This window comes from Siphateles boraxobius, unplaced genomic scaffold (assembly GCF_051911475.1).
Source record: "Siphateles boraxobius isolate OS27281-9 unplaced genomic scaffold, OSU_SipBor_1 33, whole genome shotgun sequence".
NCBI lineage: Eukaryota > Metazoa > Chordata > Actinopteri > Cypriniformes > Leuciscidae > Siphateles > Siphateles boraxobius.
Window position 1 is genome coordinate 10,301,575 of NW_027508953.1, and position 16,888 is coordinate 10,318,462.

A 16,888-nucleotide genomic window follows, 5' to 3' on the forward strand; every position below is an offset into this window, starting at 1 on the left:
TAGGAGAACCTCTAACATTCGCAAAACATCTGTTTGCCGTCGCCTGCTTTTTTATGGTCGGGAGTAGCTTTGTAACAACTACTTAATGACCAGAGTACAAGTGCTACAGCTGTCTTGTGCCTGTTCTGTAGTTCAACATCTATTTTGCAGTAATAATGGATTTTGAAGGTACACCATGTAACCTGCGTGACTTGTCATATACAAATACAGAGAGAAGTAGCTCCGGCTGCAATGTCCTTCCACAAGTTGCATGCAGTTTTGTTTAACCGCTAGTACATAGTGTACCTTTTAAATAGAGCTGCTTAACTGATTGGTAATTAATCAGGATGTATTTTCCATTATTATTTCACACTGCTTTTGCTTCCACTCTAGACTCTACTGTATTGGATTTTGTTTTTCTTTTCATTACCTATATTGGATTAAGGTGTCTTTTGCAAAAAGTTAATCTGAGAGTGTGTTTGCATGAGTGTCACTTTCCTTTGAATAGTCTCCACTCTCCAACAGAGTTGTGGGTTGCCTTTTTTTAAACGATGTCAGGTTGCCTTTCCTGTTTATGTAGACTATATTTTGTGCTCTGTTCAGAGCACAAAATACTTCTCATCCACAGTCTTTTTAGAATTTAGGAAGTAGATGGAAAAAAAAATTCCACATTTTGTAATCAGACCGACGAATTACTTGATGTTTAATTGCACAATTTAGTTGAGTCATACATTTTCCAGAGTCATAATCATTAAATTTCTCCTCGTTTTGTCTTTCAGAGGTTTCTCTCCTAAAACTTCTGAGTGCCAATCGCACAACTCAGAAAATGCTTTTATAGACATCAGCTGGAATCTAGATATGTATTCTGTGTATCTAAAATACACAGAGGCGGTCTGTTAACCATGGAAAAAGCAATTTGACCAATAATGTCATTACAGTTCCTGACCTCATTGCTTTCTTGCTATCAGGGTCAGAGTTCACGAGTTCATGTTCTGCTCACTTTATCAGACGTGGTGTACAGACATATAAAGGTGTACATCAGGGAGATATGCCTGCAAAATGTATATCTGTAATCTGGGTTGTGATATGTAATTCATTTGAGAAAAAGCATACACCATGTATCTGACACTTAGTCAGTGATGATATCTTGAAACAAACAAGAGAAGGGAAAAGTGCTGCCTGACATCTGTAACCTCACTGCCTACTTACAAAGGATTATGACCACAGAAGAGACATTTATTAGCCTTCCATTTGCTTAGCTGGTTGCAGGTCTCATGACAAAGATGGACTTTGAGTTCTTAGGCTTTTTCCTCTCAAGAACCTGTTTTTGTTATGTCATCCTGAAACAAGCAGGTCAGATGACAAACTGAAAACACACTTTACAGTCAATAAAAAAAAAAAGAAAGAAATAACTGCAGACTGTTTGGCTCATGTATGTGTGTATACTGGCTACTTAATAATTCCTATATAACACCTTGACAGACAGTCTGGAGTGTCTCTGTAACAAGGGTACAATCCAATATCTGTTTATCCTTATGGTCTCAACTTTACTGATTTCTGAATTAGGAAATCCTTCTGGGTGTTGTGGTTGAGATGTCTCACAGTGGTGGACTGCATTATGACACAGTGTTTGGTATTGATAGGTAAAAGTGCAGCTTCCCACCCTACTGGACCTTTGAGTAAATTATCAATATAAAACAACATAATTAATTATATTTTGGAGATCCGTTCAATTAACAATCATCAGGCGATTTTAACACCTGTGCAGAGCTGAAAATTATTATATTGGGGAAACAAATTGTTGAGGGGGGAATGTCAAAAACAGCAAAAACAACCTCAATTTTCACAATCTTTGTATGTACATTTTGACTCACACACTCCACCCGATGGGGCTGTCCATGTGTCCCTTCCTCTAACAGTATATAAGTCAGAAAACAGTGATGTAAGCTGGGCCTACTGAGTGTGTCAAGGCATGCTGCAAATTAATTATTTCCCATCTATCAGGATTTCCCAGACAGGGTAAGAAAAGTATACAATTTCAAAATTAAAGAAGCAGGATCATAATGCTTCATGTGCATGTTTATTTACATTTCCACAAGTGATTTAAGTATACATCTAATTATTAATGAAAGAGGAATGTAATTTTTTTTCTTTGCATAGCTGAAGAATAACTGAATGTGATTATGTAGACTATGTCAACAAATGAACCAGATAATTCTGGAGAGCAGCAGAGCAGTCGGCTCTTACCAGAGAGGAATATTGCAAGTAGCCAACCACTGAAAACCAGTCACGCACTTCAGCACATGGAGGATCAAGACAAGGACCAAGACATTGGAAGGTAAAAACTATATGTTAAAAATGAATGTTTTTTTTTATGGTAATCGATTCTAGCATTCTATTAGATAATCTGCAATGTGCAGAAACCATGGATTTTAAATAGAAAACATAATAATAATAACAGTAAACATTTATTTGTATTGCCCTTTTCATACATGAAATGCAAAAGACTTCACAAGCATAAAAACAAATATTGGCAATACAATTTCACACATTATCAATATATACATAATCAAAAACAATATAAAAGGTTAACTATAAAACTATAAAAGGTTCACAAGGTAAAATAAAGACACAAAACAAACTTTTACACAATATCAAATACTCCTGCGTTTAATTTAATGAACAATTCCAAATTTTTGGAGCATAGCTAAGCGCCATTGTATCATTTAAGATTTGCTGTATAATGTGTCAAAAGACCAGCACTACAACAGATCTTAAACTACGATTTGGAACATATCTCGACAGACAGTCAGTAATATATAAAGTTGCCAGATTATGCCGTTTTTATAAACGAATAAAATAACCTTAAAATCAATCCTTTGGTGAACTAGCAACCAATGTACAATGCAACATTCCAGTGGTGTAATATGCTCTCTCATTTTTATTTTCATTAGTACTCTGACTGCTGCATTCTGTATACATTTTAGCTTAGCTATACAACCCAAATGGAGCATGTACAGGCGAAACTCGAAAATTTGAATATCGTGCAAAAGTTATAATTTTGATGATTATGGTTTACAGCTTATGAAAACCCCAAATTCAAAATCTCAGAATATTAGAATATTAGATGAAATCTATATTAAAAAAAGGATTTTAAATACAGAAATGTCGGCCCACTGAAAAGTAAAATCATGCATATGTATAAAGTTATATATACAAAATATATTAGTTTCACCTGTATAATGAAAATAAAAGTGGCCCAATAATTGATCCTTGAGGAACTCCATATAATATTCCATGTCTTTGATATAGTCACCATATTAACTAAGAAGTTCCTTTTTGTACATTACATTAATATGCATACTGAAAATATATGGAATTAGGAAACAAATATTTGTACATAATAGTAAATATCTAAAATCCATGTAAAAAAACATTTTGAGGCTTATTTTGTAAGACTTTAAATAAATGATTTGTTTTGCAAAATAGCAATTGGACTCTTTCATATTTCAACAATTAAGATGTTGAAAATGATTCATTAATGCCAAATGAAAATGTCAGGTCTTGTGCAGTACCACAGTAAAGAAAGATGCGGAGATAGTTGTCATAGTCACAGTCCACACACTGTGACTGTCATGTGACCTGGCTTCTGACATGTAGTTCGATTTTAATAATGAAACTGAAATGATAAAAAGAGACATACTTATTTCTCCTTGCAGATTTATTTATTTATTACTGGCTATTTTTGCTGCTATACCAGACTATTTAATATTTCTACATGTAAATGACCTCTACTATGATTGTCTATGATTGACTTTGCATGTGGACCAATATCGGTTATGGTTTGTGGCTTTACTGTCAGGTCCCATTTAGTTTGCAATGTTCCAGTCTCTTTGCAAGGCCTGCATTACATTGTCACAGGTTAACAAAACAATATGCACAAAAATCAGGTCAGACGGATCAGGGACACGGGTAAAAAAATAAATAAAAATCTATAGTCATTTGTGTCTAAAGCTGAGATCTCCAGAAGGATATCCCATTGGCAGAAGAACATCACAATGATTTCTCCCGCATCTATATCAACTGGAAATTTTTTCTTCATTGGATGTTTGGGATGAAGTCATAATAATGGAAATATGTAAATATGTGAAATCATAACCATGATTATTTCTAAATGATCCAACTCTGTTCCAGTAATAGGTTCTGGGTGTATTAGGAAGGGAGCTTATCATTGTGAATGTTCAGCATGTCTGTATAGATGATCTTTAACAAAAAAAAAAACAAAAAAAATTGAAAACCTGTTTTTCAAGATATGGATTAACAAATGATGAGCTGGTTCAATGGAACAGTTTGCGAAATATAATTTTGCTAGAACTTTTCTTTTCTTTTTTATTGAGCAATTGGCAGTGTCAGTGTAACACTTTAGATAATTTGTTTCTTTAACAACAAAGTCAAGTTAAAAATAGATTAAAAACAGCTGTTATATTTATAAAGTGGTTCTCTACATATAGAGTAGCCTACCATAAATAAATATTGAACAATAGGCCTACCAACGCACATATTTTGTAGGCTAATATTTGTTTATTATTATAATTATAATTATTATTATCAATATTTTATTTGGTGTAAGTGCCTGCTGATATTATACATAAACAATAAACGTAGGTGCCGAGAAGTATTTTTAGGTTTGAGAGCCGCGCATGCGCACATCAAAGTCAAAGTCCGAAAAAACTTTAATTTCCCTAGGAATCCCCACAAGCGAATTTATTGCCACTTTTAATCACATCAGTCAGTCTCTCAGGAACACCTGGAGAGCGGCGGAAGAGTTACAACACACCAAGGCATAAAACACGACAGAAAAGGTGAGAATAACAAATGAATGTAGCCTATCTCATTTTATATGACGTGAAATTATAAATAAACATGTAGGCTTTAATGAATGTTAACGAAACAGTAGAGTAGAGAAATGGCAGAAAACGTCTGTGTTGTTGATACGAAGTAACTTAGGCTACATCTGAACTGTAACCGTTCAGCGAGATTTTCTAACGGAACATTAGCAGCATGATTCTTCAGAATGCCACTTCTTGTGGTTTTCTTTTCTTAAAAAAATCTTTCGATTTTGTTAAAACTATTCTTTGATCTTTTTGCTGTGCATTGAACGTGTGTGTGTGTGTGTGTGTGTGTGTGTGTGTGTGTGTGTGTGTGTGTGTGTGTGTATATATATATAAGCCATTCGTTTTAAGGTTTATCATTCTAAGTGTTCACAATGTATACATCTGTTGTGCTTAGGGTCACTTGCTTGCAGTCTGCTGGCCAATTAGTCTGGGATTCCTAGTCAACAAAACAGTTAATCATCATAGTGAAAATCCTAACAATTATTTTGAGTATCAATGAAAGTCACAGATGGAATGTTTGTTTGGATTAATGCTAATGGAACTTTTCATTTTAGGATGCACAAAAAAGGAAAAGTGGTCTGCTTTATGATTCACTTTAGACGATTCTCTCTTACTCTGCATGCCATTACTAAGCATGCACAGCAAAACAAAACCTGATTTCATTGAAAGAGTTGAAATTAATATCTGGGTTTGTCGTTAACGATTGATTTATTTTTTTAATGTCTGACATTACACCATTCCTCACTGGAACTCGCTGTCCTGCTCAGTAGAAAAGTTAGCATTGCTTCTTAACCACTTCAGTTAAGTGTTTGGTAGCACATTGATCTATATCAGCTCGATCAAAATGTTTTTTCATAATATTATTGAGCTCTTGAATCACAATTATAACACTGTAAAACTTGTTAGTTGTTATTTTTAGAAAATTTCATATTTTCTGTTGTCTTAGTCCAAGAGAAACAAAACAATCCAAGTAGCCTACTAAAATGTTACAACACTCAAAACAGTCTCTTTCTATTTCCAGTAAAATCTCTGAGATGGAATATGCAAGCCTTGTGAAGAAGGTCAGTGTCTTGTTTTTCTTTACATTTCATGTTCATCTGGGTTTAAAAAAAAAAATGAAACCACAACTTTCAAAAAGAGTCATTCGAAATTAGTCTCATTATTGTTATTGGTGTTCTGATGTTCAAAATGATATTTAAATCTAAATTAAGTCTACTCAAATGGATTATTTTGTTTAGCTAAAATTAAATGTTTGCAGCATTTAACTAGTAACTTTTTAGTTGACTTGATCATTGTAAGAGAGAAAGAAAATGAAAGCCTCTTTGGTGGAAACAAGTTTTTAATTACACTTTGTAACTGAACTGCAATTGCATCATGCATTTTTTCTGGAAGTTTTCAAGAGGAAACTGGCAACGCATCATTTCACTGGCAACAATTGACGTTATTTGTTTCATTTGTTTATCAAATTACGTTTCACTACTTTGCAATACTATAAAGACTAGTTTTCATTAAAATTATATTTTGGGATATGTTTATTCAAAAATAATAACTTTAATGAACGTCTCTAAGATTAGGTGCAATGTGGGTTATGCGCAACAAACTTCTGTATTCTTCCATAGTCTTTTGTGTGCTTTGTTAAATGTAGAGCTGTTTTACTCAAAATGCCTTCAAAGGAGTGAGCAAAGATGAGCATAAACAATGTTCATCACATATGGACATTGATATCTAAATTAGTTTTTTCTTCTCACTAACATTCAGATATTAAAATTGAATAAAATGCCAACGATAAAAATAACTAGCTAGGTTAGCTGATTTCCTTAAAAGTCCATTGATATCGCCATCAGTGCATACTGCTGTTAACACTTTCTCTGACAAGCGGATACGATGAGACCTGTTTTTCTGTTTGTTCATGTGATGTTTGGCATAAAGCCTATTGAATTGACTTGTATGTATTGGCTATAGGAAATTGGTCTGTTTTGCCTGTAAGTTCCTGTAAAACCCTTTGAAATGTCTAAGAGGGTATTTTTGGGAAGTGTTCTGTTTGACCTCAGTGGGTTTGTTGGCTGTGGTACAACAAAGTGTGTTGATTTGAGAAATTCCAATCGCACATTACAAACAAATTCCAAATACCCTCCAAAACTCCAGTTAGTGTGAAAGGTGAATGAAAGGGCAGAGTCTGAAGCAACGCTTGTCTTAAAATGGGGTAAAACTGTAACTCATAATGGGAAAAAGTACAAGCACACTTTTTGCTGTGCTGAGTCACTTCCTTGTTCAATTTGAAGCACTTCAGTGATCATAAACGCCTAACACTGACTGTTTCTCTTGTTGCAGGAGTTTATAAGTGTATGGGTACGAGATCCTCAGGTACAGAAGGAGGATTTCTGGCACACGTACATCATCTATGAGATCTGTCTTCATGTGAGTGCAGTACCAACATGTTTACCTTGCACTGTTGTTACTGGGAAATGTTATTTATCAGACTTGATTTTCTAATGGATGTTTGGCTTGTGTATGTTTTTTCCATCGCAACATGTTTACCAATGTGAACATTAGTTTCAGTATATTCTTCTTAATTATAGACCAATAGTATGTGTTTCCGAAAGAAGACCTCTTGCGTGAGGAGGAGGTATAGTGAGTTTGTTTGGCTGCGGGAGAAACTACAGAACAACGCTCTGATCATGTAAGTACATTTGAGGATATCACACTCATTTTTTTTGTCAATAAAAAATGAATGCAGAAAAAACAGTGCTGCATAGGCATTTGGTCTTATTAGGGGTCTTATAGGCCCTGTTTACACCTGGTATTAAGATGCGTTTTCGTCAATCCGATCACATTCGTTCGAACAGCCACAAAAAAACACCCACTGACCTAGTGCGTAAACATTATGGGAAGCGCGCTATCCAGATGGGATTTAAACTTTGTCGGCTGAAGACACAAGCACATTGTTCTCTCACCATTCCTGATTTCTAACGCGCACTCACAGCGTTCAGCGTCATCTTGTGGTTATCAGCAGAAATGAAAGCTGCTTCAGAAAAGGCAAAATACAGCTAAAGGTTTTAGAAAAACAAAAAATCTCCAGGAAAAAGAATACATTGACAACAGCATAATTAATATTTTTTTACTGATTCTCTCTTGTTTTTGCATGTGTTCATTATTTCTTTTCATGATTTGGCACGTTTCATTGCGTTATCACAAATAAAAACAATTGACTCCAAGCACAACTGAGCAGTATGCTTACAAAATCCTTAACACATTTTAAAAATATTTGGATAAAGGATGAAGATGATGATTTTCCTTGGCTAAAACACTTTTTGCCACTACTGTATGGCAGTTCATTGACTTTTCAACTGATCGTCAAACCATGTGGCAAAAGCAAGCCACTTAATGAGGACTGCAATCTTTCCTGGAGTTGTTGGAGCCGTTAATAGAACTCATGTTCACATAATTGCTCTAACTATAAATTAAAAGACATATATAAATAGGAATGGATTCAGTAGCATCAACACTAATTTGTGATAATTTTCCACAATGCAAATCCGTTTAAAAAAAATGTTTCAGTGTCTTAATTGATTTTATTACATTACATGATTGGTGTCATGCTGATGTGACTTCACCCTTGCAGGTTCACTATTGGATGATTTAAAGTCCCTCTGTAGTCAATAATTTTATCCCTTAAAACTCATCTTTGATCACCAAAATGGCATATTTAAAAGTTTTTTTCCCTGTGAAATTGTTTTATTCGTGCCTTAAATGCTTGAATGTATCTCTACACCCTTGCTTCATTAAGTATACGCGGAATATGCAAATTAGCCCCGCCTTCACTCACTCACTCATACAGGCTCATCTGCAAGTAGATGTATCAAAATGGTTATACGCTTTATGTATCACTCTCTACAATGTCGGACATATAATGGTAATTAATATAATTAGCCTTTTGCTTGACTACGTTATCAAAGTTAAAAACGTGTTGCTATAAATTCTTGTGCTCAAACAACAGCACAAGAAAATAGCCACTATGTCTGATTTCGAAGAAATTGATGGCAAAATTTTGGAAGAAACCGTACAGCAACTAAAAACATCAACCTGCGCCCTTGATGCACTTCCCACATCTTTTTTCAAAAATGTGTTACACAGCTTAGAAGCAGATCTCCTAGAAGTGGTAAATGCCTCACTTCTTTCTGGGAGTTTTCCAACCTCCCTGAAAACTGCTGTTGTCAAGCCCCTCCTGAAAAAGAGCAATCTGGATAAGACCATATTAAACAACTATAGACCGATCTCAAATCTTCCTTTCATAGGCAAGATCATTGAAAAAGTTGTCTTCAATCAGCTGAACAAATTCTTAAGCTCGAATGGATACTTTGACCATTTTCAATCTGGTTTCCGACCGCACCACAGTACAGAGACCGCGCTCATAAAGATAATAAATGATATTCGCTTAAATACTGATACAGGCAAATTATCAGTGCTGGTACTACTCGACCTCAGTGCTGCATTTGACACTGTCGATCACAACATACTTCTTGACAGGCTGGAAAACTGGGGCGGGCTTTCTGGGATAGTCCTAAAATGGTTCAGGTCATACTTAGGAGGCAGAGGTTATTATGTGAGTATAGGAGACCATAAGTCCGAGTGGACATCCATGACATGCGGAGTCCCTCAAGGCTCAATTCTTGCGCCACTCCTATTCAACCTGTACATGCTCCCAATGAGCCAAATAATGAGAAAGAACCAAATCGCTTACCATAGCTATGCAGACGACACACAGCTCTACTTATCCCTATCGCCTAACGATTACAGCCCCATTGACTCCCTTTGCCAATGCATTGATGAAGTAAACAATTGGATGTGCCAAAACTTTCTTCAGTTAAACAAAGACAAAACTGAAGTCATTGCGTTTGGAAACAAAGATGAAGTTCTCAAGGTGAACGCATACCTTCAGTCTAGGGGTCAAACAACTAAAAATCAAGTCAGGAATCTGGGTGTGTCTCTGGAGTCAGACCTTAGTTTCAGTAGTCATGTCAAAGCAATAACTAAATCAGCATACTATCACCTGAAAAATATTGCAAGAATTAGATGCTTTGTTTCCAGTCAAGACTCAGAAAAACTTGTGCATGCTTTCATCACCAGTAGGGTGGATTATTGTAATGGACTTCTCACTGGCCTTCCCAAAAAGACCATAAGACAGTTGCAGCTCATACAGAACGCTGCTGCTAGGATTCTGAGCAGAACCAGAAAATATGAACACATCACACCAGTCCTCAGGTCTTTACACTGGCTGCCAGTTACATTTAGGATTGATTTTAAAGTATTATTACTGGTATATAAATCATTCAATGGCCTAGGACCTCAATACATTGCAGATATGCTCAGTGAATATAAACCCAACAGATCACTCAGATCATTAGGATCACATCGGCTAGAAATACCAAGGGTTCACTCTAAGCATGGCGAGTCTGCTTTTAGCTACTATGCCAGCCGCAGCTGGAACCAGCTTCCAGAAGAGATCAGATGTGCTCCTACAGTAGTCACATTCAAATCCAGACTCAAAACACATCTGTTTAGCTGTGCATTTACTGAATGAGCACTGTGCCACTGTTCGTCCGACTGTTTGCACTGTATTTTATTTTATGTTTTAATTATTCTGATTTCTGTATTTTATCTTTTATTCTAAACTGTTTTAATTTTTCTGATTTCTTTTGATTATTTTAATTTCTTCTATGTAAAGCACTTTGAATTACCATTGTGTATGAAATGTGCTATATAAATAAACTTGCCTTGCCTTGCCTTGCCTTGCTAATGTTACACAGACTATGTTCCCGTTCACCATCGCAGAGTCAGACAGCTGCCTTCTAGAAATCATTATCCTTAGAAACGCTTTGAACAACTTAGAACGGATAACCTGGCTTCTCATGAGATTCAACTGCTTCACAGCATAGTAACAATGATGATATGCTAAATCCCGTCAGCATTTTGACGTAATTGGTTACAAGGTAGTTTGTGACGCAAGGATCACCGGCGATTTCAAACCGCATCTTTTTTCACTGCAGTTTTAAGGAGAAAATTCTCAGCAATGGCTTTGACTTGCACATGATTTGTCTTAAAGCATATTAAAAACACCATATTAACATTTAAACAACATTACAAACACCACAGGGGGTCTTCCCCTCATCTAGTTACCTCTACTTGTGATCCGATCGACTTAATACCAGGTGTAAACGTGGCCATAAAGTCACTGTAAAAATTTGATTGGTAAGGATATGAGTGTAATCTTTCCCTTTCTTTGCAATATGTCTTTTGTTTCTATAGAGAGTTACCTAAACTCCCTCCCCGGAATCCTTTCTTCAATCTCAGTAATGACACCCAGATCATTCAACGGATGCAGGGGCTACAACAGTTTCTTGAGGCGTGAGTTTCTTCTGTCACTCCTTGACACTTTGTCTCCTTTTTTGGTCATGATTTATGATTAAAATGAATTCGAAAAATAATTCTGTACATTCAGCAATTAATACATTCTATTCTAGATTTGACATGAATGAAATGCAGTATTTTTGCCATCTAGTGGCTGCTGTAAAGAGACACATTCCCTGTAAACCTTTAGATAGAGTAAATATTTTTTACTCAAACATATAAAACATTTATATTTGTTTTATTGGAAACCTTTTTATTCTTTTCTCTTTTTAATATTTATTCTGTCAAAATTACCAGTTAAGTCATCACAGCAACTTAATATTTTGCACTTCTTTAAATAGAATTTAAATCCTCATCACCAATTTCATTATAAACTTTCAATTTCATCAAAACTCATTATACTCCATGTAGTTTTATTTAATTGTTTGTGTTTATAGAGTTCTACAGACACCATTTCTGCTGTCAGACAGTCGACTGCACCTGTTCTTGCAGTCACAGCTGAGTATTGCAAAAATGGACGCTTGTGCGCAGGGACTGACACATTACACTGTTGCACAGGCAATCCAGCGATGTATCTGCGATGCACGTTTCCCTGTGGAGGAAGCGCATCAAGAAGAAGACAGCAAAACATGCTGCGACTCAGACTGTGAGAGGTGTGTGCCTCTGTCTCATAAATATCATAAACAGTGTTACTTGGATATGTAAATTGCTTAAACGAGACAGATTTGGCATGTTAAATGTTTTATTCATCTATAATCATGCCAACTTGGTAGATGTTGAGAAAAAGAGACATTTGGCCATTAATAAATAAAAGGGTCATGATTGATTAAATGAATGTATGTATGGATTACATTTAATACATCTGTACAAAATGTGTGATGCACAACATGAATATTCCTGTCTGATTGACTTTGTGTGGCAATTTATTTATTTTTGCAGTACAACATCCTCTGGCTTGGGCAATAGTATAGGACCTGTTGAAGAAGACTCGTCCCATAACGAGAGCTTTTCCCATGAATTTCAAGCCACGACCCCTGAGGCAGAACTCTTTAGCAGCCTGTCTTCATCTCCTAGCAACCCGCAGCATGTGCACCCTTGAAGTGCACTCAGTTATGTGAAATCAAGAGATGTACTCTGTCAAAGAGTTGCTGCTTACAGCATCCAGAGTTCTATTTGGATGGATAAGTGAATTTTTTTTTTTTATTACATGTTGTGTCTGTGTCCATGCTGTTTTTTTAAGTCTATGTATAAAATATATATTTTTTCATTTCCTGTGGTCATCATATCAAATCATCCTCCTTAACTAAAGTGCTGACAGTAAAGTAGACAGGAGTGAATTACAGTATGACTTGGCATCATTCCTAATGTTTTTCTTGATACTGTCATTCAGGTGTGCGCTGTATGTGTTTAATGTGTGCCTGACAATCTCGCTTCAGCATTTTCTTCTGTACAGATGTGCTTTTGTTTAACAGATTTAAAAAATATATTAGTAAGCTGAATAATATCATTTATTACTTTAACTGTTTCTTTAAAAAATTGCTGGAAATGAGTGTTGAAGAATTTAAATGTGAGGGAAGTGTTTTAAGTAAAAAATTTTATTGTGATTTGGTGTATATTCAGTATTAATAAATGTTTTTTTTTTAATCCTAGTTGTGAATAGATTTTGTTGATGAAATACCTAGAGAACACTAAATAAGTTTTAAAATAGAGAAAGAGACTAGTTTCTGTCTGTTGTTCATCTGACATGAGCCATATGACATGAGCCATTCAAATTATATTAAATGCATTTCGTTTGTTAAGCCAACATGATCAAAAGTTTGATCATTATAGTATAAAGGGCATCATCATATGAGCAACATAAAAATATTGCGAAGGTCATTGATGCATAAGAGCTGGATGCAACAAGCTTACCTTTCCTCTAACATGGAACTTGTTTAAAAGATTAAGGGTGGATGTTGCACTTAATCTGCCACATACTAAATGCTTCTCTCTCTCTCTCTCCCTCTCCCTCTCCCTCTCCCTCTCTCCCCCTCTCTCTCTCTCTCCCTCTCCCTCTCCCTCTCCCTCTCCCTCTCTCTCTCTCTCTCTCTCTCCCTCTCTCTCTCCCTCTCCCTCTCTCTCCATGCACAACGTAGCACTTTTTCAGTATCTAATTGTTGTTTAGGAGAGAGATTAAATTCTCTATAAATGAGGGATGAAGTTTTTGACAGAAATGTTTTGTTGACACCGGTGGTCTGATTGGGGTTATGTTCGATCTGTGTAGGCGTAGATTCATCAGCATCTAGCAGCAGCCGATAAACACTTTCAGTATTGTCATCCAGATCACTAGAATCACAAAAGCCCACCAATCTCTGCCGCTGCCAATCACCATCACTAAACCCTGTCTGATATTATATAGAGTATATTTATCAGGCCTATATTACATAATATATAATAATATTATCAATGCACAAATATTATAAAAATACAATAGAAATTTCAGTCATGTGAAAAAGAAAGGACACCCTTTTGAATTCTACGGTTTTAAGTATCAGGACATACTTCAATATACAAAAATCATCTGGTTTTAAGCATGTCTTAAAATTAGGTAAATACAACCTAAGATGAACAACAACTGTGTAATTATTTATTTACAGTTGTTTTGTACTATTGTCACAAGTAAGGTGTACATTTTCTAAACTCATCAAAACAGATCATCAAAAGTGGACTTTTTTCAAATTTCTGCATGTTTTCAATTCTGTTAGTACAATGCACAAAATCACAAAGTATCCTTTTCACAGCACAAAAAAAGTATTTCATTTATATAAATGTTTCATTCACAGTAACTGCCTTTCATAATGCCATTACTATCAAACTTTTGATTTTCATCTCTTTTCGTTCAGGTTCGGACCATGGCAGTTTCATAACTTCATACCTTTTGTTAACACATAGATACTATTAGAAACATTATGGATTCTATTACATAAGTAAGGTAATGTAAGTGTATTTTCTAATGTGGCAACTAGCCTATATCACTGTAATTGTTTCAGCAACAAGGGTAATTTGAAACATGTATCTTGCATTGTTTGCTGTTGAATGAATTGATTGTTAAAAGTGCTAAATTGAAAGAAGATCATACTGTTCGGTGATTAAACCAAATGTTCTCATTACATTTTACAATAATCTTGTGTTTAAAACAACTATTAGGCCTATGTGGACTGAAATGTGTATAAAATGAATCGAGTTTTTAAAAGAATGTCTAGCTGTGTTACAAGTGTGATCAGTTTGGATTTTTGTACTAAGAGTTTTAAAAATGTACACCTTACTTGTGAAAATAATACCAAAGCGAATAAAAAAACTGTAAGAAAAATAAAGCCAAAATGGAGAAGTCAAGACTCATGTGTGACCATATAAGTACACCCTATGATTTAGTTGTGTGTAGAACCTTTAGCTGCAATAACTTTAAGTAATCCTTTTCTGCATTTCATTTCACGTGTTCACACTTCAGATAGTGAGATAGAAGTCAGATAGAATAAATGATATGCGTATTTGGTGTGCTGTCCGAGGATAGTACTCCCCCCGTATATTCCTGGCTGTGGAAATGAGGAGTCGGGGTGTGGGGGATGCTGAAAAACTGTCGAGGAATGTGTGAGTCGACTGAGTGAATATTCTTCCTCTCTTGCTTATAGACATGGTCATTGTTGATGGCGAGTTGATTGGATTGATTATTTAAACGTGCTCCTCCTGAACTTGTCATACTCTCAGGAGGGAAGACAGGAAGCAAATGCAAGTTGACAATTTATTGATCCGGGAAAACACAAAGTCACAAGACAACGGGCGTGGAATGATGGCGCAGGGACTTCGATGGTCAGGACCAGAACCGGATGCGATGGTGCGGTGAATGAAGGTGAAATAATCCCACGTGAAGACGGTGAACAGACGAAACTCCAAACACGGCAACGATGATCACAGGACACGAACAGGCGGGCAGACAGGAACGTAACACCGACAGGGAAGACATCAAACAACGATCTGACAAAAGGGATGAGACAACGGTAAGTATATATAGAGTGGTGAGATGGGCTGCAGCTGGTGAATGAGATGATGATCAGCTGGAGTGGATTAGGCAATGACACACAATCACACCCACAGCGCACGTGCATGCATACAACAACAAACCCACGCGACGAGAAGGAAACAATGAATTTGTATACCGTGACAGTACCCCTCCTCCTAAGAACGCCTCCTGGCGCTCTCAGACTCCCTTACCTGTCGATTGTAATCATCGATGAGGGAGTGATCCAGAATGTCTCTAGCAGGTACCCAACCTCTCTCCTCCGGACCGTAACCTTCCCAGTCCACCAAGTACTGAAACCCGCGTCCCCTCCGCCTAGAGTCCAGAATGCGATTGACCGAATATGTGGTCTCCCCATCTACGAGTCGCGGTGGGGGAGGAACCGGGACTGGCGGGTTAATACGAGAATGAAACACAGGCTTAATTTTGGAGACATGAAAAACGGGATGAACCCTCCTGTACGCTGGAGGTAAATTGAGGCGGACTGCCACCGGACTAATGATCTTGGCGACAGTGAACGGGCCAATGAATTTGGGAGCCAGTTTATTAGAAACGGAGCGGAGCGGAATGTTTCTTGTTGAAAGCCTCACCTTTTGACCAACGACGTATACGGGAGGCTTTGACCGGTGGCGATCGGCCTTGGCCTTGGTGCGCACCCCCACCTGGAGTAGAGTCTCACGGGCTCTAGTCCAGGTGCGGTGACACCTCTGGACGAAGGCGTGAGCGGAGGGGACCGCGACCTCGGATTCCAGACTGGGAAAAATTGGTGGCTGGTAACCTAAACTGCACTCAAACGGAGATAGGCCCGTGGCCGACACTATCACGGTTCATGAATTCGCTGTTTTCTTCATGTCTCGTGTAATTGTTGTTATGTGTGTGTGAGCGCGTGTGAGTGGGCGTTACCGCTCGTTCCGCTGATCAGCGTACCAGCTGATCTCATTCTCTGCACCAGCTGCTGCAAATCATCTCTCCTATTTATACTCATCACACTCTCCTCTCTTTGTCAGATCGTTGTTTGGTGTTCACAGTGTTTGTTCCTCGCGTGTCCTGTCTGCAGTCCTGGTCCGGTTCGAGTTCCTGTTCAGTGTCTTCTCGGTTTCGTCTCGTCTGGATGTTCACCTGCACTTGGATTCACGACCAGCACTTTTCACCTGCACGTTGACCATCTAGTCCCTGCGCCACCAGCCCACCCGTGTTGCTTGGACTTTGATCTTTTTACCCTCTCAATAAAGAGATTACTTGCATCATTGCTTCCGCTTGTGATTGTGACAGAACGATCTGACCTAGAATGGAAGCAGCAAGTGAAGCCTCATCTTCCTTAGAGGAATTCGTCAAGACCAGCATTGCACGGATGGATTCCCAGGAGAGGCACATGAGTGAGTCGGGTCGGGCTATTCAAGCTCTTGTGGCGCAGGTGTCCGAGCTCACCCAGCAATTCCAACTTATGCGAGCTCCCACTGCGCCACCCACACCGTCTGCTCCTCCCGTACCACCAGAGAGCGTCTCCCAGTCAGAGCCCCGCCTACCTGTTCCTGAGCCTTACAACGGTGAG

General features: G+C 37.3%; 1 protein-coding gene across 1 annotated transcript; it reads left to right on the forward strand.

The window, feature by feature from the left end:
* The first annotated feature begins 1,947 nt into the window (after positions 1 to 1,947).
* On the forward strand, positions 1,948 to 12,547 carry snx10a (sorting nexin 10a). Its single transcript, XM_077195442.1, has 9 exons — positions 1,948 to 1,998; positions 2,140 to 2,317; positions 4,773 to 4,841; positions 5,896 to 5,935; positions 7,206 to 7,292; positions 7,454 to 7,554; positions 11,181 to 11,279; positions 11,720 to 11,935; positions 12,222 to 12,547. Exons 2-9 carry the CDS (start codon positions 2,172 to 2,174, stop codon positions 12,379 to 12,381), a joined length of 918 nt encoding a protein of 305 aa, XP_077051557.1. The 5' UTR covers positions 1,948 to 1,998; positions 2,140 to 2,171; the 3' UTR covers positions 12,382 to 12,547.
* Positions 12,548 to 16,888: the final 4,341 nt, after the last annotated feature.